The sequence below is a fragment of the Cephus cinctus genome, unplaced genomic scaffold (assembly GCF_000341935.2).
Source record: "Cephus cinctus unplaced genomic scaffold, Ccin1 Ccin1_scaffold0717, whole genome shotgun sequence".
Lineage (NCBI taxonomy): Eukaryota > Metazoa > Arthropoda > Insecta > Hymenoptera > Cephidae > Cephus > Cephus cinctus.
Window position 1 is genome coordinate 15,253 of NW_014333336.1, and position 23,531 is coordinate 38,783.

Here is a 23,531-nt window from a genome sequence, read left to right on the forward strand (position 1 = left end):
AGTGCAATGCGGATGAATCTGCTTGGCCATTTGGTATTTTCGAAAGCAAAACCATTTCGAAATGCCACTGACATAATCTATAGAAAAAAAAAGTCGCAAGGTAAAAAATAAAAAAAATCTCTTTTTTTTGCTTCATTCTAATCAAAACTGAAACCAACTCGAAAAACATCATTTGTAATTCCCATCGGACGATTCAGGTTACTGGATTATCATTTCGAAAAAAAAAAATTCTCCTTGCTCTTTACTTAACGAATTTATTTTCTTTCGGAAATTGACGTAAGAGGATAACCAGAGGACAAACATAAAAAATCTTACGTTCATCTCGTTCAATTATTTTGGTATTATTTTTGATGAGCACACGTGTAGCTGCTATATCATTTCAGAGAAGTAAAGCCTCTGAGCTACAAAGTTAAATATTGTACAATGTGTATAAGATTCTATATCAATAACGAATACCTATTGTCAGTAAGTATAAAGTCTTAACGGCGGCGAGGCACAAAATTATGTAATTAGAAAATAGAATTTATCATCAAAGCAAAGAAATTAAATCTCCGTGATATTAACCCAGCATGTATCTTCCGTAAGGTAAACATCCGCTCGACTAAGGTGCAAGAGAAGATATAATCAGGATACTCGGGATTTTCCGGAAATGACTTTATCGCCTCGCTGATGATCCTATCAATCCTCAAGGGATCAGGAGTACCAACCTATAACGTTTGATCAACAAAGTGGTTACATAATGCACACTCGTTTTTTAAAATAAAAAAAAAAAAAAATTCTCAAATTTGGCATAACTATTAACACCTGTTAAACTGGGCAGCTACCAGGTAGACCAAGTCATTCAAGTAGGGATAACTTATAAAAGTAAAAAAAAAAAATGTCAAAATGATAAGGGATGATTTATAAGATATCCTTTTGATCGACGTTCGATAAGATGAAGATAGAAAAAAAGATTAGCAGCAACGAAGTCGTTCGGGGTCGAAAAGTTCTCAAGGGATGTTTTTCTTCTTGGACCAATTTCATGACGTCAGACTTCCTTTGCCATACCCTTAAAAATCCCTTCGGAATTCTTCGGGCTTGAATTTATGTAGGGGATACGATGTATGGTACTTGGAAATTTTGAAATTATTCGAAATGCCATCGCTTCATTTCGAAAAAAAAGTACTTATTTATTTTCATTGAGATTGATCGTTCACAACAGGTACTCTTTTCTTTTATTAATTCCAGTCCGTCCGAGAGAGAATTATTTACCGGGCACCTTTACAGTCATTTTGAATGAGAAGCTTACTCTTGAGTAAAACGTTTCTTCTCCCGCGGGATACGGCGGGTAACGTCTGTCTCGTTGGAGAAAAATTTACATCTGCCCGTGCATCAGGCTCCAAGTTCTTTCCAAGTATATTTTTCAACTACATTAACGTCTGTACGTGAAATCTTTTTTGAGGCAACGTAAAGCTACGCGGCACGCGATAAAGTTTATTTTTCTTAAAAGCGAAACTGTACTTCAATAAATTCTTCACGCTTTCGTACGACCATTGAAGCTTCGACGATTCAATTTGATTCGGCAAATTTATAACTAGATTGATTCATGATAATTATTGAAAAACGACGTCGTATCCAGTCTAGTAAATAAATTCAGTATATCCATAACGTTTGGGTCTGGATTTTATATTTCAAGACGCTCGCATCAGGTTTTACTGAAAAGCCACGACGTCTTTTGCTTGGATACTATTGAATATGACAAAATAGTTATTGAGATTTTTCAAATTTTCCCGTAAGAGAATTTTTCTTAAAAGCGAAACTGTACTTCAATAAATTCCTCACGCTTTCGTACGACCATTGAAGCTTCGACGATTCAATTTGATTCGGCAAATTTATAACTAGATTGATTCATGATAATTATTGAAAAACGACGTCGTATCAAGTCTAGTAAATAAATTCAGTATATCCATAACGTTTGGGTCTGGATTTTATATTTCAAGACGCTCGCATCAGGTTTTACTGAAAAGCCACGACGTCTTTTGCTTGGATACTATTGAATATGACAAAATAGTTATTGAGATTTTTCAAATTTTCCCGTAAGAGAATTTTTCTTAAAAGCGAAACTGTACTTCAATAAATTCTTCACGCTTTCGTACGACCATTGAAGCTTCGACGATTCAATTTGATTCGGCAAATTTATAACTAGATTGATTCATGATAATTATTGAAAAACGACGTCGTATCCAGTCTAGTAAATAAATTCAGTATATCCATAACGTTTGGGTGTGGATTTTATATTTCAAGAAGCTCGCATCAGGTTTTACTGAAAAGCCACGACGTCTTTTGCTTGGATATTATTGAATATGACAAAATAGTTATTGAGATTTTTCAAATTTTCCCGTAAGAGAATTTTTCTTAAAAGCGAAACTGTACTTCAATAAATTCCTCACGCTTTCGTACGACCATTGAAGCTTCGACGATTCAATTTGATTCGGCAAATTTATAACTAGATTGATTCATGATAATTATTGAAAAACGACGTCGTATCAAGTCTAGTAAATAAATTCAGTATATCCATAACGTTTGGGTCTGGATTTTATATTTCAAGACGCTCGCATCAGGTTTTACTGAAAAGCCACGACGTCTTTTGCTTGGATACTATTGAATATGACAAAATAGTTATTGAGATTTTTCAAATTTTCCCGTAAGAGAATTTTTCTTAAAAGCGAAACTGTACTTCAATAAATTCCTCACGCTTTCGTACGACCATTGAAGCTTCGACGATTCAATTTGATTCGGCAAATTTATAACTAGATTGATTCATGATAATTATTGAAAAACGACGTCGTATCAAGTCTAGTAAATAAATTCAGTATATCCATAACGTTTGGGTCTGGATTTTATATTTCAAGACGCTCGCATCAGGTTTTACTGAAAAGCCACGACGTCTTTTGCTTGGATACTATTGAATATGACAAAATAGTTATTGAGATTTTTCAAATTTTCCCGTAAGAGAATTTTTCTTAAAAGCGAAACTGTACTTCAATAAATTCCTCACGCTTTCGTACGACCATTGAAGCTTCGACGATTCAATTTGATTCGGCAAATTTATAACTAGATTGATTCATGATAATTATTGAAAAACGACGTCGTATCAAGTCTAGTAAATAAATTCAGTATATCCATAACGTTTGGGTCTGGATTTTATATTTCAAGACGCTCGCATCAGGTTTTACTGAAAAGCCACGACGTCTTTTGCTTGGATACTATTGAATATGACAAAATAGTTATTGAGATTTTTCAAATTTTCCCGTAAGAGAATTTTTCTTAAAAGCGAAACTGTACTTCAATAAATTCCTCACGCTTTCGTACGACCATTGAAGCTTCGACGATTCAATTTGATTCGGCAAATTTATAACTAGATTGATTCATGATAATTATTGAAAAACGACGTCGTATCAAGTCTAGTAAATAAATTCAGTATATCCATAACGTTTGGGTCTGGATTTTATATTTCAAGACGCTCGCATCAGGTTTTACTGAAAAGCCACGACGTCTTTTGCTTGGATACTATTGAATATGACAAAATAGTTATTGAGATTTTTCAAATTTTCCCGTAAGAGAATTTTTCTTAAAAGCGAAACTGTACTTCAATAAATTCCTCACGCTTTCGTACGACCATTGAAGCTTCGACGATTCAATTTGATTCGGCAAATTTATAACTAGATTGATTCATGATAATTATTGAAAAACGACGTCGTATCAAGTCTAGTAAATAAATTCAGTATATCCATAACGTTTGGGTCTGGATTTTATATTTCAAGACGCTCGCATCAGGTTTTACTGAAAAGCCACGACGTCTTTTGCTTGGATACTATTGAATATGACAAAATAGTTATTGAGATTTTTCAAATTTTCCCGTAAGAGAATTTTTCTTAAAAGCGAAACTGTACTTCAATAAATTCCTCACGCTTTCGTACGACCATTGAAGCTTCGACGATTCAATTTGATTCGGCAAATTTATAACTAGATTGATTCATGATAATTATTGAAAAACGACGTCGTATCAAGTCTAGTAAATAAATTCAGTATATCCATAACGTTTGGGTCTGGATTTTATATTTCAAGACGCTCGCATCAGGTTTTACTGAAAAGCCACGACGTCTTTTGCTTGGATACTATTGAATATGACAAAATAGTTATTGAGATTTTTCAAATTTTCCTGTAAGAGATATTACCTTTGATAGACATTGATGTTTTTGAGATCGTTCAAGATTTCGAAATTTTGCTTGTTTAGTTAATATTTTTTAAATTTTTATACATTGACCCTTTTTTTTAGTCTACTTTGAAAATAAATTGACCATGGAAATATATTTATTAAAAACCCTAAAAACTCATGTGGCTGCTCCTCTAGTGGCAGATCCAAATGGGGTTTCCACCTTGCGATTAATAACAAGGGTGCAGCCATGAAATCGCTTTCCAATGGAGACCCGTGCCAAAGGTTATTTCCATCCAAGATTTACGTCCAATCGCTGTTCGTGGGATATACTGATATCCGATGATTTCGGCGCGGGTAACTCTTACGGTGAATTAACGTTTAATCCAGGCCTAAATGCTGTAAATTTTAGCATACCTATTTCCTTGTGAATTAATTTAACCAAATTCGCAAGTTGAAACGGTCAATAATTCATAGACGATTAAATTAAGAGCGTTCAACGAAATTTTCAAAGTTTAAATTTTTATATAGACGGAATGATCATTCGAAATTACTGGACAATAATTTTTAAGTGTACACCCTCAAAAAAGTACTGTTATCCACCTACACGATAAGACGAGCGAATTTGATCTCGTGAGTGTATCGATTTCAAATAAAGTAACCACGTGCCGAATGTCAGAAGGATGAAACTGACATTCATTTATGGTCGGGCGAACGTACCAAATGTTCGTCTGACATTAGGCGATAGAGCTTTGAACCATTTTGGGTAGGTAGCACGTAGTAGATTAAGCCGGAACTCCAACATTTTTTATAGTATCAAGTTTGCAACATAGAAAATTTTCATTGCCACGATCACGGCCATTTATGTTGGTCGACCGCGTAAGATAAAAACTTTAACATCCCTTCTTTACGATAGGCAAATTTTCTCTAAGCGAATTCTTACCTCAGGGCGCTACCAGCGATACGACAATACTTATTTCAGTATTCCTTCAGAAACAACTAAACTACCAAGCGCTTAAATCATAAGCGAAAAGCATAATAAATTCAATCACCGTATCTCTTTAGCATCAACTTCCCGAATCATCTGACATAAAATGACAATAATTAAGAAAAATCAACGAAAGAGTGAAATTAGGAATAAAAATGAAAAAATAATTCCGATAATTATTTATATAATAATAAATAATCCGTATCCAAGTGTCTTCGGAACGCTGATCGAATAAAGCTGCAAAGTTTGAAAAAATATCAGCAAGTAAAAAACTACCGGACGTGACTCCGACCCGGAAGTCAATTATGATAATGATGATGACGTAATTGAAAAAATTTCTTAAGGATCAAGTATTTTATTAGGTAAGAACTTGAAAAGCTGTCTCCGCCTTTCAATCTAGAGTATCGTTAATTATTCGCTTGAACAAATTGATCGATTCTTCGAGGCATTCTTTTTGGTTTCCTTATTAACTTGGTGCAATTTTTCAAATTAATATAATTATCTCAAAGAAAAGAAATTTCGTCTTCCACCGCTCGTAGAGAGAATTTCGGACATGAGGATTGATAAGGATTTCGCGAATTTAGTCGCGAACCCTTATCAATTTTACTTGAATGAATCATTATAGGCAACCAAGCGTTATTTGAGCTATTCAAGCATACTAATTGATCTGCAAGGATCACTCACGAAGCTGAGCTATCGGTAAAATATTAATGGAGTCAATAAACCAATGAAAACTGACGAGTAATTGAATAAATTATTAATAAATTAATTTATTCAATCTGTTCTGCGAACTGCATCCATACCCTTTCTCGACTGTCTTGGAAGGCAAAAGTTCATTAAAAAAAAAATTGACGCGTAAATCACGTTACTCCTTTTCAAATTAAACTCACTTCGCCAAGCCCTACTGAACTTGCCTTTTACCATAAAACGCCTTTTCCCGGCTATTAACCTTTAATTTTCTTCATTTGTCTTAGTACTCTCGGTGCCACTGCACAACGTACTAAAGTAGATGGACGAAGCGTTGAATGGATTTAATAAAATTCCACATATGCTCTTCAACTATGCATACGAATAGCACAGAGATGTATATACGCCTGGCAAAGAAATAAGGTCACTGAACGATAAAGTAAAAAAAAAAAAATATCGAGTTCTTCATACCTGATAACAGCACGGCCAAAAATGAACTTGGAAAAATATTAAAACTGAAAATGATACATTACCCGATATTCAAAAATTATCTAATCTCTGTTTCCTAATCCACCATTTTTTCTCGCGAATTAATACAAAATTCTTTATCATCAGTACCACAAAGTTCATATTCCCGTATAGCTGCAATTAAATTTTTGATAAAATTAATAACGAAACAGCTACCAATTTTAGCCTATAGCTACTTCATCAATTTGTATTCTGCGCTACCCGTAACTCGAGGTCCTCGAAAGAATCGTTAAGCAGCCTAATTAAAATACGCAATCGATCCATAAGACCTGTGATTATAATCAAAAGCCCTTGGCGAAAACCCCTAATCATTGCACGGCGCGCAGGAGTGTCAATAAAAAGCAGAAACCCATTCAGTTACAAATTGTCGCCCAATACACGGGAGGATCGAACGGCACAACGTGAACTAGCCCAAAGGATGAAATTACCAAATACGAAGTAGCTTTGTTCCCATGGAATGGCCTACTGCACTTTTTTATATCAAACGAACTTTAATCAACTTTCATTTCCGCAAGGACGATCGTGAGAGGAGAAAGTAAAATTAACCGTGAAAAAGCAGAAAAGGCTTCGATAAGATGATAAAGTGGCTTTATCAGTGAATCATCAATGGGAGCCTTCAGCAGTAAGTTGAAAGCAGTTTCAATTTATCAATCGATTTACTCACCGTTCACTTTCGTTCTCTTCGATCCGAGTATCAATGAATCGTGACTCTTTGCTGCTTCGAAGATTCTTCGATTATTTAAAAAAAACCCTATCTTACTTTACTTTCACAGCCAAAATACGTGACCCGCGACTTCAATTTTTTTTTTTTCAAGCTTCACGAGCAGTACGAAATTCAAAATCAAAAAAAAATTTCATTCAATCTCCTTGACCAATCCTAATCAGGAATCTGTCCCCGCGGACCTCTATAACGTCTTTTGAGAGCTTGCAGGAAGTAGTTGTTCGCGAAGTTGTAAACTGTCGGAATTGTGCGATCGGACGGACCGTGGACGAAGCCGAGACGCGTTGAGAAGTGCCTCCCCCGAAAGCTCTCAGGCTGCAAGCTCACGCGTCGCGACTGCGCCGAGCTGCAAATTCTACGTCACCTGCAAAAGGCCAGCTCACCCTATTATCTCGTCTTCCTCTTTTTTTTCTATTTCCCTTATTTTTTTCTTCTCTCTCGATAAGGTCCGACGCAGCAATTTATCATTGCGATGTAGCGAATGCGTTGCTCTGAGAATAAAAAAAGCTCCGTGCGTGTCTATACGATACGATTATTTATCGTTTAGCCTTCTTCCTCTATTACCTGTACAGTAGCGAATACACATATAGTGGCAGCTTGCATAAATAATCTTTTTATTTGAATTTCCAAAGCACTTTTGTATTCTGCCAATTATTATAGTAATTCAATCTTACCTTATCGTAATGTAGTAAACAGTTCTTGTCTTATTTTAAAATTACTGAAAATAATAATTTTCAAATTCGTTCGTCAACTAACCTACTGCGCAATCAATTAATTTAATTCCAGCTGCTATAGTTTCGAATTAATTTCCCTGAAAAGTTTTTTTTTTTATAAAAATAATCATTGACAAAATGTTTGTTCATTGTCTTCCGGGATTGTCAACAAATCTTACAAAATTGACAAACACCATTTTCCGAAACGTATCTGGAGCATCGTCGAAGTATGACGGATTATCAAACCTGATACTGCAATCAATATCCTGGTAGGTATGTAAACGATAATTTTCTAAATCAGAATGTATAAACAGGACCCCTTTATGTACGAAGGTTAAAGATTTTGTTCGACGTGGAAATTGCTGTTACCCATAAGCCAACGCACGAGCAGAAGTAAAATATTTTACTTGAGGATTACGTGGAATAAATCATGCCCTATAACAACTTTACGACCAATAAACTTAATGGTTTCCCATCACTTTATACCTTTTATAACGCAGAACTTCATCTATTCATTTTAAATAAACGTGTCGATTGCAAATGTCTTCACTTTCAATTCCTGTCACTCTGGTTCAAATATATCATAGATATTACTCAATCGATTTTAACATAGGCGGATGCCTCGTGCGTATTCATATGTATTGGCCCAGTCAAGTTTATCTAGCTGATTTCATCCGATTTCGATTTTGATGAAAATTGGCCTCGTGACGTCCGTTCATTGAAATTGGCGTAAGGAACTTTGAGACTTCTCGAGACTTTAGCGTTAAAGCTTTTAGATTTTTTTTTTCACTAACGACGCGTAAACTTTTTCGTACTCTGCATAGGATTGTCAGACATGATAATTTTTAAAAAATTTCCGATAAAAAAAAAATTTTATCCACGCCGATATAACGGTACATCTCTACCATTGCGCAAATAATAAGTCATTACTAACAGATGTCGCACAATTAATAAGTAATTAAAAACTAGAATTTCCATTCAGCCGTAACCCCAAAAGCTAATAAAATATTTAACGAAGCTAAAGGCCGTTTCACCCGGTGCTACTGGCGATATACACCGTCATACATTATTTATCCTTCAAAAGTATTTTATCTACGGCATATACACACGATCGCAAAAGTTCATATATAACGTTTTCACTGTGAAAGCTTTACGAAAGCACAAAGATACTTTTCCGTACGAATGATCCAGATCTACGAAACTTGAGCTTTTTCGTAATAAACGTATAGTTTTCTATACATATACCGACAATAACTTCGCATATTAAAAAGCGTCCGCCAGTGCTTAATTAGCTTTATAATTTTCTTTGCAAAATTCCTTTTTCGTTCTAAGCTTTTAATGTCTCCAAGATCGAATTTCAAGTTTCTTCATCGTAAAAGTTCCAAAGTTCGCTTCAACTATCTAGGATAATTCAACGCACGCGTGTTGCGAATAATGTATGTAAATTCGAAAAATTTTTTAATTAATTATACTATTCAGCTAATTGTTTTCCTTAAAAAAAAATATTCCTACAGTACACACAGAGACCAAGATCAACGCAAACCCCCATTTGACTGCACAGACTCCTTTTGCAAAAGTTTCATAAATCTGCTAACCTCAGCCATTGCGTGACAACGGCAGAAATCTATGATGTACTTATAAGCACGCTATGGGCTTTTAAAGCACAACGTATATTTACCTGAAACTGTGGTCTGCACATTTTGTTCGTTGCACTTTTACGGCATCATAATCATAACATCATTCTTGGTTGTTACAGCATTTAGCAAAAACTTATTGGCGAAATATATTTTTTAAGTCAACACGTGTTAATATAATGATAACAACAACAACAAAGCGGAGATCCATGTTAAGTCTGAACGGTCTCGTTTTACCTTTTTGTAAAAAAATGTTAACAGATGTTAAAAATATATCTGTCTTCTCTCGTTGGAAATCTTGCTAACTGAAATTAAATAAAAAAGGGTCTAGTACAATTTCGAAAATTTCTGGTTAATCTTGCTAGTATCGATAACCGCGTTTGATAATTATAAAAAAAAAATTATATGCTATCGTACCGCGATACTTTGGTGGTAGACAAAAAATTAAAATTTTACGAAATATTTATACAGTAGCGAGCGTATAAGATATTCGTTATTTTGTACGAAGTACGGTGGGAATAATGTTTTATTTATATTTTATTTCGATAAGATTATTGCAACCCCTGATATATTTTCAAACTAATTTCCATACCTCTGGCCCCCCCCCCCCTGCGTAACCGAACGCAGTGCGTAGAATTTTCTCGCCTTCCATTGTGTCCCTGGGCTTTGACGTAGCAAAGGCTTGAACTTCGTTATATATTAAGGTATTTTGAAGATAAGATAATAATTTTTAGAAATTAATTTTTTACACGTTCACGTTTCAATTGCAGATTTCTCGTATTAGTCATTTTGAGATCTGAAATATAAAGTATGACGATTTTGGCAATTTGGTTTTTGAAAAAAAAAAAAAGAAAAAAAATTTCTTAAATTATACAATCGCCAAATTCCGCCTACATTGTACATAAGAGAGTTTTATAAAAATCTAATAAAATCATTTCACACCACTTTTGGGTTATATGCTCGAGTGTATTTGGAACTCCACTTAAGCACCTAGAAAAAAACGCACCTTCGCAGCGGGAATACTTTAAGAGCTTTGAGGGGGAGAAAAAATATTTCTTTTTCTACGTTACTCGCGTACGCTTCTCGATGACCACATTAAAAGTTTCGACAGAGACTGATCCTTAAGTGTCTTGCACGCGCAACACGTATTTCAGTAAGCTAAACTGTAGTATGCATACGTGATAGTATTGCTGGCTAAAAGCACAACAGTAATAAAGCTGCGATAAAGTTGAATGAAGGAAATGGTATTTGTTGCAGAAACAACTTACAGACCTTTAATGTACGAGTCCAAGTGGTTAATTAGAGCCTCAAAATTCTCTGTGAGTCAAGTTGCTCTACGTCAACAGAAGTAGCGGTAAAAGACAAATTATAAATTCATCGCGCACGTGTGTTCCAGTAAGCTGCGCAGGAATAAACTTTCGTGTTCATGACGTTAATTTAAATAATTTATAATATTGCTAATGAAATTGAGGTAAAATTATAATAAAAAAAATTTCAAACCCATTTCGATAAAGTTGAACGTTTTGTACGGTCTATGATGAGATACTTGAAATAAAGTTGAAAAAAAAATTTTGAAAATTGAAATATCCTGAAACTGCATTATTTTTATCCAAAACCATCACTCAATTTAATATGAAAATTCTATTGTACGTAAACGCCATTTTTGTTTGACAAGCATCTGGTCTTTCTGTCGAATGATCATCTGGTTCAATATAGTAACTATACATGACAAGATATATTGCACTTTCAAATTATCAGAGTGTAGCGTGAAATCGATTGGATATTGACACGTCATCCTTTATGGAGCAGTACTGATAAGGGAAGAATATAAGTAGTCGATAAGATGAGTAAACGAACGATAGTTTATTTTGCAAATTCGTTGACAGAGAAAAATTATTCCAAGAGATATGAGTATATTGGTCATTGATTTTTTAATCGTAGAACAGTTGGATTTAAAAAAAAAATTTTACCACTCTCAAAAATTGACTGGGCAATATATTATTGATATTTGCGAATTTATAATCCTAAAAGCGTACCAGTTCAATTTTTATCGTTGCAAGATATTCGTGATTGGGAGAAGTTACTTTGTAATTGTATATAGAAGGATAATTATTATGCGTTCCTGGTCTGGAATTTGGGAAAGAAATCGGAGAACTTTCTCAAGCGATTACATTGAACTCAGGGATACAGAAATTGCTCGAGGAAATAATATCCCGTTTATCTGTGATCATATCGGGAGTTGAATTTATTGGGTCAATTGGGGATGTTACGGAAAATTGGATAAATTAATTACATTCCCGTTACGATACTCTCTCTGTTCTTAAGATGAATACGTCGAAGAAAAGAAATTGATTTATCTTACATAAATGAAGCATGATGTCAACGTTGATATAGCAATACCAGTTATGTCAGTTGACAATGAAATTTGTGCTTTTTTCCTATAATCTGCCATAATTGTTCGTTTAAATTGAACGTGTGACGTTCAAGAAGAATCACATAAATTCATGTTGCGTAAGACCGTCTCTCTAAAGCGCAGTGCAACTGGCTTTCGCTCGATAGGTCATCCTTCTGCGTTACGTTAATGTTCGATGGAAAAAAAATGCAGTGCTCGCTTGAAAATTTCATTAGCAGTAGCCGAGCGCTGCTTTAAATGGATAAATCGCATCGAAGAAGCTCGTTGCAAGAACTGTTCTGGAATTAAATGAAAATATATTCTCCCCGTGAATTTCAGGCAACAAATTACTTTCCGCGCAGTTTACCAAACCTACCAGGATGTTTCGTTCATTCGTCGAAGCTTAAGCATATGCCGGGTTGAATATTTAACCGATAGGCCCAACAGTAAAGAGATAATGGCTTCAATTAAGCCATCTCGCGTTTACCGATCGAGTAGTTGCTCGCCCTGTCGATAAAGAAGAGTAAATTGAGAACCCTCGTTACCGACGCTGATCGAGGTGTGACTCTCCATGAATTACAACGGCCACATGGCATTCTTCTTGACATCTGAAATATATAGCTATTTTTAGGAGAATAATTGAATACTTTATTCGGCGCACCCTGTGCCTATACTCTGCGTAGAGAAGGGTCTATTAAATTCCATGTAGTTACTGTCGATTCTTACTCACCTGTATGGAAATTGAGACCTCTTAAAATTTACTCGTAGAGAAATTGTGGTAGGCATCGAGTTGGGATCCGAATAGTCATTTTGTGTCTGCTTATCGACATCCATTAAAAATATAACGAACACCAAGAGAATGATCCTCGAAGAAAAAAAGAATTAGGATTTGCAGTTACAATCGTCATGACAAATGATTTAGGTAGCGTATTCATTTGGAACCCCTTCTCAAAATTCGTCATTTAATTTTTTCTCGTTTAACACTGTCCCCAAGTTAACAGCTAAAGGCGAAGATTCGGTTTACCTTGTCCTGTCATTTTCAGGATATCAAACCAAGGCGAGCCAGTCAGGGACAATAAAGCGTTAGCAAGCCGTTGGAACCCACCAGGTATATTTATACGTGCCTAGGGATTTCGTAGCATCCAGAATCCACCCTTGTTCTTTGGGCTTGAAAATTTCGTCGTTCGTTAAGCAGTTTAATTAGGCGTCGGTTCAAGCGTGCGAACTTAATTTATTGACATTGACGTTGACAACTGGAGAAAAGAAATACATACATCTTTTATTATTTTAAGGGTTGGCCGGAAACATCGTTTATCCTATAGGTGATTTGAAAATAAAAATACAGAAATTGACTCACCCCCTCGTAATACGTGGAATTTACTTCCATAATCTCATAAGGATCGGGAATCCAGGTCGCATCTCGCATCTCATTTCATTCAATGAAAATGAAGTGATAAACTGAAAGTATCATTGTCGGGCGAGTTACTTCGAAATTACTATGGCGACAGTACAGCCAATCAACGTGGTCAATTTGTGAAACGGTGAAAGGTGGACTTGGATATGGCAATATAGTATAAAAAAGTTATTCGGACATGATGCATTAGTTGCAGATGAATTTTCTACTTAATTAATTAAAAACTATTGGATATAATATAAATCTAAAAAGGAAGTATGATAATTATACAGGAAGACTGTAATTAGATATGCAATTAGATGATTCGAGGAGCAAATTTTATCGAGCTTTTTTATTATGCGATTATGCATATAGGTAGGATTTTTCAAAAGTTTTCTTTAGTTTATCAGTGCGGCTTAAAATAATCAGAGTGATTTTCCGGACAAAAATGGAAAAACTTGCTGAGAGGAGCAAAGGAAATTGTTGAAGAGTTTACGTGAATTTTCTTTGCTGGTAAGGACGAAAATGAAAAAAAATATCTTACAACTGCTTTTCGTTTCGTTTCTCAAGTAAGATAAGAATAGTTGATAAAATATTTTCAAAATATTTTTGATTAATTTCAAACTATATTTACTTAATTGATTTACTTATTCAGTATAGAAATTTCTCTTATTCAACAGCTAGGAGATACCTTGAGTTACCGTCTTGGAAGCAAAGTTATCGGAATAATTTTATTTTTCATTCAAACGGATTAAACAATATAAAACTTTATAGGAATTGCCCTGAATGCAGTATTACTTTTGCATCTGCTTGATAATCGATAAATGAAAAATACAAAAATAGGGGTTGTCACGACATAATTTTAAGGTGAATTAGCGGGAATGAATTGTATCAGGTTGGATTTTCTGAATAAATTATACAATTAACATAAGTGCCACGACGACGTTGCAGTAGTTGCAAAACAATTTTCCGCTGCCACAGGTGTTATTAAAGTTTACTCATTTAGTTATAAAATTTCCTATACCTTATACCGAATTGAAGTGAGCTATATATTCGAGTACTTCTTAAAAGTTTACCATCCACATATCAGTACTTATAATTACCAGTTGGTATGCAATTTTAGAAACACTTAAAATCGTCAATGCGTTGTTTATATGACTATATGACAATATGACACATGCACATGTATGATAGGCAGTAATATTCCAACGGTACACAATTCACCACTCACGGCCAGCTAGTTTCAGCAACCTCATTTGGTACTCCTGGCTCTGTATAGTATGTCGTACGTAGCACAGGGTAGCATGATGGCTCATAGAAATTCATTCTATACTACGTGCCGGGACGCCGAAACTTTCGACCATAGTATAGAAATACCCACAAAGCAGCGAATTCAAGGGTGAACAAAGTAATCAGAGCAACGTCGTCATATTGCATACAAACTGCCGACAATTACCTTCGAGAGTGGTGAAGTAGAATCCCAGTGAAGATTCGCGGCGATGGAAAGAATCGAGACAACGGCGTTCATTCGATATTCATCGAGTTATCGAATGTAGGAACAGTGGCGGGAGTTACATGGACGAATCATATTCGCGCGATTCCTTGCAGCGAGAAATCGGATTATTGTACAACAAACTGGAGATAGCAGTCTTCTTTTTAATCTTAAGACATCTTGTAAATTATGTACTTCTGCATGATGCAAACGAGTGAGTTTTTCAAGAAAGGACAAACAGAACGAGCGAATCAAGAGCGTGTTTTTCTTTCTGAGCTAATCTAACCTCTTAACGAGTGCTTGACAAGTAGTATAATTTTGATCGTGAAACTCTGACACAGGAAGAAAGACCAAAGGTACTTCTGAACTCACTTTGAAAAATAACATTAAGTCACGTGATTCGGCTTTCCAGCGAGATTGCGACAACTATAAATAAAATACAGCGTTGTTGGCTTGTCGACCTCCTTATCTGCAGAAAGACGCGTACTAACCGGCTAGCATCTACGAGCTGCCAACGTATTTTCATTTTCACAAAGTGGATTTCCAGATATCGATACCAGATGATCGTGACCGTTCTGACCCTATCCCAAATCTGGCTCCAGAAAATCCATTTAAACCGCCTACGTCACACCTAACCCCAAATTTCTCTATCGGTTGCTATTTTCGGTAAATCGTGACGTCGAATCAGACACAACTGAAAGGTAACGTAATTGCAATATTATTGACAGAAAATTTATAGATTCTTCTTACTCGTTACCAGCGATAATCTTATTCAGATTTTTGTACATTTTTGTGCACATGTAAGAATCAATGTTTTGTGTTGTTTTATACCCCAAATATTAGCATTAGTGGAGTTATCATTACTTAGTATGGTAATAGGATAAAATGCTTAAATTTACGTAATTACAAATATTAATTTTCGATCTATCGTCCTTGACGTTACAGTAAAGGCTAATTGACCCGGTATAAGTCGCGCGGGGTGATCACGTCACCCCGACTCAATGCTTTTTAAATGCGGAGTAAAATTGCGCCACAGCAGCCACAGCACTTACCGTAATTATATGGCAATTGAATGTAACATGGTGAGGGAACAAAATTAAATAATCCTAATCTTGTTGCTGCCTAAAAAATTCGGACTATATTCGGCTTTGGCAATTTTGTAAATATGATAGCCTTACCTACAGTAATAACATGGTCACTTCTAATCATTAAAAAATAATCATATTACGATCAGATTAACAGCTGCTACAACTATAATTCCATTTACAATGTACTTACTTAAAATTTGAAAACAGGCACAAATATGTATATCGCATAGTCGGAATAAGATGATATTCTGATAATACTTAATAATCATTTTGGTTAAAGTTGCGTTTGATGTAATTCTAGAATTTACCAATAGTCACGCATCGAGCTTATATGCGATAAAGTCTCTCGAGAGCTTTTAAAGCTGACGTTCACCTTGAGATTTTCGCCCCGAATTCCCACCAGAAAGAAAAGAAATAAAGATTTGGCACTGAGCCTAAAAGAAAATTAAGTTAAATTTTTTAGCCACAAAAATTAATTTTCCTTTGGTCAAATGAAATAGGTACGACCATAATTTTTAAATGCTTACGACGTAAGGAATATGAACTTAAAAATTGATTCCATTGATAAGAATTATAAGGATACAAAAAATAAACTGACGGTGCCTGTGCAACGGATAATACAGAGTTACCGTAATATTTTATTCTACACAATCGTGAATTAGCTGTTTTTAATTTTATTCAACTTCACCATATAGTTTCTTCGTGCGCAATCAAAATGCAGCAAAACCATTTACAATAGTTTATATCCCGTGATATATAATGGCGTTTAATTACTATACTCAGTAAACACAATGATACACGTAATATGCATGTTGTGATTTTCCATTCGGATACATAACCTCAATGTAGCAGCGCTGCTCTATTGAAGTTATGCAAGCGAATGAGAAATTACATGTAATTGTATACACGTAGCACTGTATTTGTTCCCTGTACCAATTGCTATTTAATAAAACGTATAAGTTTGGTATTATTATTAAATAATTTACTAAATTGTTGTCAGAAGTAAAATACAAGTAGAATTAAAAATAAGAATCAAGAAATTTATAATATATTAATCCAAATTAATTAACGTGGACGAGTTTAAACGTATGAAACTATTTTGTAGGTGCTGGTCTTTTGGGTCACGTAAAATCAGCAAAGTCAACTGGATGCACGAACGGAAATGCACTCAGGCTGCTAGGTTGAGGTAGAGAAGGTCGGAGTGAGCGTCAGATAAATAGTGCGGAATACAGAGAGCAATTGATGGAGAACGTGACAGACCGAATCGAAGGTGTAAAATCGAAATTCCTCCACCAATTATATTGAGAGCATAAATAGAGAGTACTCACCGGAGCTGGTTCAGCTTGTTCACTCAGGTATCCACTGCACCATAGCACAACACTGCACTTCCGAAACACACGCAGAAAAATCTATAGAATTTTCAGGATATAGCGAGAGCAACGCGAGAACTTCCTGTACCGTACAGGAAACACGGATAGAAAAACTGTAAACAAATAGCCCGTAAGCGCGAGGCAGCTCGAGGCACCCCGATCGGTGTCCCAAGACAGACTGATGAATGACTGATTTGACAATAGTTAAATTCGAGAACTAATCATTCTGATTGGTCGAGACCCTTATAGCCAATAACTATTATTCTTTCCTTTGAGTCTTCCTTTTTAAACTAAATCGAGAGCATTTCTTAGCAAATCGGTACGTAACAAATCGGGATATACTCCACGGTCGCTGAGCACCACATCCTTAACCCGGGTCAGGGCGTTGCTCCACTACCCTTAACCCTATCAAAACTGTATCTCCGCCTGCTCTACAACCCTTTGCCCATCTCCAGCGGGGCGCCGGTATGTCACCCGGGCTTCTGCTGGTCCGTGGAGACGTCTCCGTCGGGTACTCTGCTCTGCCGGGTGACTCGGTACTTCGAGACTATTTCTTCACGGCATATTTGAGTACCGCGACCTCAACTGAATAATAACGAATTTTCCGAGAGCATCGGCCTAACTGTACAAATCGATTCGAGAACGCGGCTTCTGATCAGGATGGCGACTCGAAGGGAACCAGAAAGCCGAAACGTTATCCGAATCGGTAGCTGGAGTCGCCTCGTGACCGTTTACGAAATCAAGTCACAATTAATAAAAATTATATGCGAATTTTCTTTGTTTAAACAATTAAATCTCATTCGCACCACTGTACTGTAATACTAGCATTTGCTAGCAGTGTACGATTTCTAATGGAATTTCAAATTGCATGAATCGCATAGCTAATGACTTGTACGTACAGTCCCATAATTCATAACTGTTGCACATAAATATGGCTGAAGTCAACTGAGCTCGAAATAACACATGTGTTACATATTTTCATGAATATTCACGAATAGTTTCTCATGCTTGGGCAATAATTCAAAAATTAACAGAATAAGGACCTGTACCAGGACAATCATCTAGTCTGTTAAATTTCCAAATAAGGTTAAGGAATTGTGTTTGCATTTTAAAGATGCACTTTAGTGGGTTCCGCTGTGCGATAATAGTCGTCTGTTTAATTGTGTTAATAATTTCTTTTGTGAAAATCTATTAATATGATAACGTGATACGTATTCAAGTATTTTGTAAGTCGAAGAGTGCAAAACTATCCAATTTTCTAAAGAATCGGATGGTAAAAAGTAGAACACACGTGATAAGATTAAGACTACAAAGTAACGAGTCTGAAAACGAGGTAAATTTTAGCACGATAATTTCAAAATGAGAAATTATTGTAATAGTAGGGAAACCAGCGAAGCAGATCTTATTTAAAACTAGCGAAATCGAAAACGTAAATTATCTTAGATACATTCTCATCGGGAAGAAAGAACTTTGATATTGGTGCTCGCTATTACCGCAAAGTTTACAAAGTTGCAACCCAGACTATGGGGATTAGTAAGACAGCAAGTACAACTTTTCAAGAAGTTATATTTTCTTGTTTATATTAAGTAACTATTTTTAAACAGTCTTCGCCTTGGAGTACCGCATGTTAAAATGCAAGTACTAAATATATAGATATACATTTCCTAACAAGGAAACTGTTCATGATCGAGCGTTGACGTTTAATCAATTGAAAAACATCACTACCTCCAAATTTAAAGTTTTCACCGAGTTAACTTCTCGCGTTCGATGTACTCGGGACATGGTAGTGGTACTATTGGAAAATACAAAGGTGCAGAAATATCCCCGATTAACCCACTTTAGAGATTATAGCGAACATAGCTTCAGCATGAAAGTTTCCGTCTTCTTTCCCACCGCCCACTTATCTATCTGAAAAAAAAATATGTAGAAAAATATTGATGAAAAAAATACAAAACACTCATGACATGAATTTCCTTTTAATAAACTTCATTAAACAACAAGATATTATATTAAAGAATGAAATACATATAAATACTATACGGTGCTATCTGATATATGCGTGTTCAACGTGGCTCTCATATCTATATATGTATACATACATACATATATATTATAATATTAAATAATAAAAATAATCTTGTACATCGATATCAGTAAGTTTTATAACTGCAGGAATGTACATCGTATGACGTGGAACAATTACTGTTCTACGGTGTTGATTGGTTGCACTGAAGACCGCCGTCCATATGTCATAATTCTGCTTGAGTTACGGGATAGCCTCCAAACATTCTTTAATGTGTTGCCAGGTTTGAAGTCCCTGTAATTTAAAAGAATGAGTGATGTTTTATAAAGCACAACAATACTATAAAGAAGCAACAAAATTGAATAGTACTAGAAATACAAAAAAATTATAAGGAGAGAGAAACTATGGATGTGACCTACAACGATGCCATTCAGTTACAGACATAAGTTTGTGCGTCCTTGTAACTTTCATTCTTGGTATAAAGGCTTATGCAATCTTTGTTTAAGAATAGGGATAGATACCTTTCGAGCGAGTTTAAACTGAAGTATGCAATAAGCGGCTAGCGTTTCTTTCAGATCAATTATCTTTTGCCGTTGAAATCTATCGATATCTGCCATTGCTTTGATCGAAAAAGACCTGGATATTAATAAAAAAAAGATGATTATGCATTCGCATGAATATTTGCTACTAATTCTCCATTGATATATGTACGAACTTACTCCAAGTCTTCATCCACTCGTTTAACAGCTATCTCGTTCTGATTAATTTTTTGTTCTAATTGAAGTATTTTCAATTCACGAACCTCTTCCGTTTCTACGGAACCGAATAATCGATACATAATACCCAATTTACCTACACAAGTGGAATAAAGTTATAAAAATCGATACATCATTTAGGGAATTTAATTATTGCATTTCAACTTTTGCAATTCGAATGATTAGGGCAACTGAAATAAATAAGCACCTGTTTGAAGTCGATCTATTTGTTTGTGTGCAGTTGTAAGTGCATCATGTGCTTCGTCTTTTGCCAATTGCAGAGCTTCCCTACGTTTCACCACAGCTTGCAAAGCTGAAGCACCGAACAACCATTCTTTTAATTGATCAGCAATTAACTCTTCTTCTTCAAGAGCGGTGTCTATACTGGCTGCGATTGAATCCAAATAATGACCTGATTTCTAAGGAAGTAATTATGTAAAGTACATGATCCCGATTTTCCTAAGGAGACCTCATATCAATACTAAAAGATTTAAAGTACCTGCAAGCCATCTCCCATTTCTTTTTCTATAGCACTCCATTCACTGAACACACGACCGTAATTCGCGTGCAGTTTGTACAGACCGTATTGCTTCTCAACGAGACGTGCACGTACTCGTAAAAGGTTGCACAAGTTGTTCTAAAAAAGATGAAATAATGATAGAGTAATCAGAAAGAATAAGACGTGTAAAATTTGTGTAATGGTACTATTATTAATAGTAGCAACGTATTTAACTTTGGAAATATAACGGTGCTTTTCTAAATGTCATTTATTTATTAGTAAAGGTTTAAAAAATATTTTAATCTTATAGAACACATGGTGGAACGTAGTAGGAGAATGTATACATATATATCTTACTGAAAAACTTTGACCATAATTTCCTAAGATTCTAATATGTTATAGGTATTGCAACTCTCAAACTAGTTATTTACTAGTTGCTTACCTGAAGTTCAATCCCATAGTTCTTGATAGTTTCAAATCGTTTGTCTGGTTTCTTTAATCTCACTGCTACGCTCAAGGCTTTTAACTTAGATTCTGCTATCTCACGATATCCTGAATATCAACAAATTCACACTTGTATCTTAGAGTTAATTACTTGTTGTGACGTTTTCTGTTTAGGGTTACTAAACACTAATCAATACCTACCAGTCTCCTTAATACTTTCTCGCCAGCCATGCTCTTGTTGTAAGAATCCCATGAAGTGCTCGTCATGAGATAATACAGGATGAGAGGCCACTCGCAGCAAAAAATTCTAATAGGAAAAATTAATATAAAGATTCTCTATTATTAGAGAGTTATCAATAAACTGTTTGAAGTAATTAGAACTACCATAAAAATACTTTTGCTATATAATAAATATTTTCTTGCGATAAACTATTTACATTTAAATAAGATGGAAGTCGGTAGATAACAGAAGACAGCAAATTTTCTTTAAATGATTTAAGTCTGTCATCGCTTTCATGTTAATTAAATTAGCACTGATTATTCGACATACCTCGAGACCGGCTCTTCGACGATCAACGAAATCAGGATCGAATGTGTCAGTAGCTACCTTCTCCCAAGCATAAAGAACTTTCTTCTCTGGTAAAGGTGGCAAAACAATATATGGGTATGAAACTTCTAAGTACGCTCGAAGTAATTCAAACTCTGTGTAGCGTCGCCATAGAGAGCTTAATCTGGTTAATGCTCTTTTGAAATCTGGATCAGTGACTCTGTAAAAGTGAATAAAAATAATTTTTCAATTTACTAATCAATAATGTTGCATGCATTAGTAAAGATAAAGATGAGTGTTGTATAAATAGCATAGTTAACATACTTAGTTTCAATGAGGTAGACGGTGTAGAATTCCCTTATATTAAGTGCCCCATTAGCTCGCTTTTCTGCTTCAACTATAGTAATCTCCATATGATCAAGCAGCGAACCCTAAAAAAATTGATACACAATGTAGCTCTTGGAATTATAGATAGCAAACAGTTGACTAAAAAGTTTTTCGACATCTCATATATGTTCGGCATATATATTTTTAGTAGTAAGTGATATACATATAGAATTAACAACAGATGGTCAATACTTTTTACTGTTCATATCTTTAATCTACTTGACAACTCATGACATGCCTTGATAAAAATGTATATGAATGTTATACATTTGTTTAGTTACACGAAGCATCTAACATTTCATAGCAGTAATTAAATATACAAGTACAAAACATCAATCAATTCATTCATGTAATCTGTATGTAATGCTAATCAAAAATAAATATTTTATTTCAGAATACTAAAAACAATACAAGATCTATCCTAGTATCTGTGAAAACTATTGTAAATATATTTTATTTAAACTAACTTTCAGAATGTTTAATAAAAGGTACTTTTTAATTACATATTCTAAAATCAAATTTGCAGCTTATCATTGACAAGACGATCAAATTTAAATTGATTAAAAAAATTTTCTGAAGCTCGATTGGTAAATTAGAGCGTAACCTTACCGCCGTTTGAACAAAATATTCACGCAGAAATAATTCAGCGGAATGTATCCTTGAAGATTTCATATTGTAAGTGATACACAATTATTAACAAACAATAAACGCATAGTAATATTGCCCCATAGACAAACGGGGTACAAAATGTACGAGAAAGTTATTGATTTAGTTGGTGCAATAGGTATACAATACATACCTCCTTTCGTGTCTCAGAATCCGTTGTAGTGGCGTTCGCCACTCTCTCGTAATTCCCATTTTGAAAGATTTCTTCCATGATTTGGGCGCGGTTCTTTGCTTTATAATTGTGTCAATCAACACGACTACCACCAAACCGAGGAACTGCACAACATAATACGTGACATCGCGAACTATACCTTCAACTGACAATTGACACCCACCCGTTAATACAATGCGGGTCACGAATCGTTCGAAGTCTCTTAGTCAAGTCGTCGGCTTCCCAGGATTTCTCGACTGTATTATTATAGCGCCTCGGTATGGTTAAAAGAGGAACTACGTAGGACTTTAAAAGTTCTTGCACCGATGATGAGTATTTACGAGAATACAGAAGGAAAACAGAGAGAGTAACATTGCTGTTACAGGATGAAAAATATTTGCTTCAGAATTGTACAATTAAATTGGAAGATTTTATTATAGCGTTTTCTGTGATTGGCAAAGAGATTGTAAGAACCTATATGTGGATTGTTTTTCAGAGAAATATTCTTTTGTTAGGATTACGATAAGAGGATTTTATATCGAGTGGAGGATTTGTATAATACTCTTTCATTAATGGATCGATGACAATATTAATTAATGATTAAGGACACTGAGACTGTGTATGAGTATTGTTACAATTAATATTTCTTTATAATAAATTATTTGATTCAGTTATTCACAGGATAATTAATCTTTTTCCTGAATCAAAAGTAATTATGTAACCAATAAGGGAGCACAATTTTTTTATCGATAAGTTAGTTAATCGTCAGTTATATACCTTTTATGTCAGTGCAAAATGTAGTGTTACGTGTACATGTAAATTTTTGAAAACTAGTTAATTACGCAATTGTGTAATAAA

General features: G+C 34.9%; 2 protein-coding genes and 1 long non-coding RNA gene across 16 annotated transcripts in view; 1 reads left to right on the forward strand and 2 right to left on the reverse strand.

Annotated features, from left to right (window-relative positions):
* The window catches only part of LOC107270308 (pyrokinin-1 receptor), a 30,556-nt gene extending 11,552 nt beyond the window's left edge, over positions 1-19,004 (reverse strand). For 4 of the 13 annotated variants that reach the window (XR_003060495.1, XR_003060487.1, XM_025087685.1 and 1 more), the window contains exons 1-6: positions 14,708-14,811; positions 13,216-13,316; positions 12,883-13,111; positions 12,589-12,723; positions 12,235-12,466; positions 11,829-12,157 (exon numbers count right to left, since the gene is read on the reverse strand). The gene's annotated coding sequence lies outside the window, so the exon portion shown is untranslated. The other 9 variants (XR_003060489.1, XR_003060494.1, XR_003060493.1 and 6 more) reach the window with 9 other exon arrangements.
* On the forward strand, positions 15,312-19,170 carry LOC107270311. The gene is made up of 2 exons (XR_001538302.2): positions 15,312-15,444; positions 16,937-19,170. It is a non-coding gene; the product is annotated as an uncharacterized LOC107270311 (long non-coding RNA).
* On the reverse strand, positions 19,162-23,053 carry LOC107270309 (sorting nexin-4). Of its 2 annotated transcripts, none has more exons than XM_025087686.1 (10): positions 22,656-23,053; positions 21,794-21,900; positions 21,473-21,689; positions 21,124-21,229; positions 20,921-21,030; positions 20,479-20,616; positions 20,188-20,398; positions 19,944-20,037; positions 19,746-19,860; positions 19,162-19,518 (listed from the first exon to the last, which is right to left on the reverse strand). In XM_025087686.1, the coding sequence occupies exons 1-10, from the start codon at positions 22,731-22,733 to the stop codon at positions 19,468-19,470; spliced, it is 1,227 nt and encodes a 408-aa protein (XP_024943454.1). In that variant the 5' UTR covers positions 22,734-23,053; the 3' UTR covers positions 19,162-19,467. The 2 variants fall into 2 exon arrangements, with proteins under 2 accessions (XP_024943454.1, XP_015600691.1); XM_015745205.2 differs by having other exon boundaries at positions 19,944-20,076; positions 22,656-23,036.
* Positions 23,054-23,531: the final 478 nt, after the last annotated feature.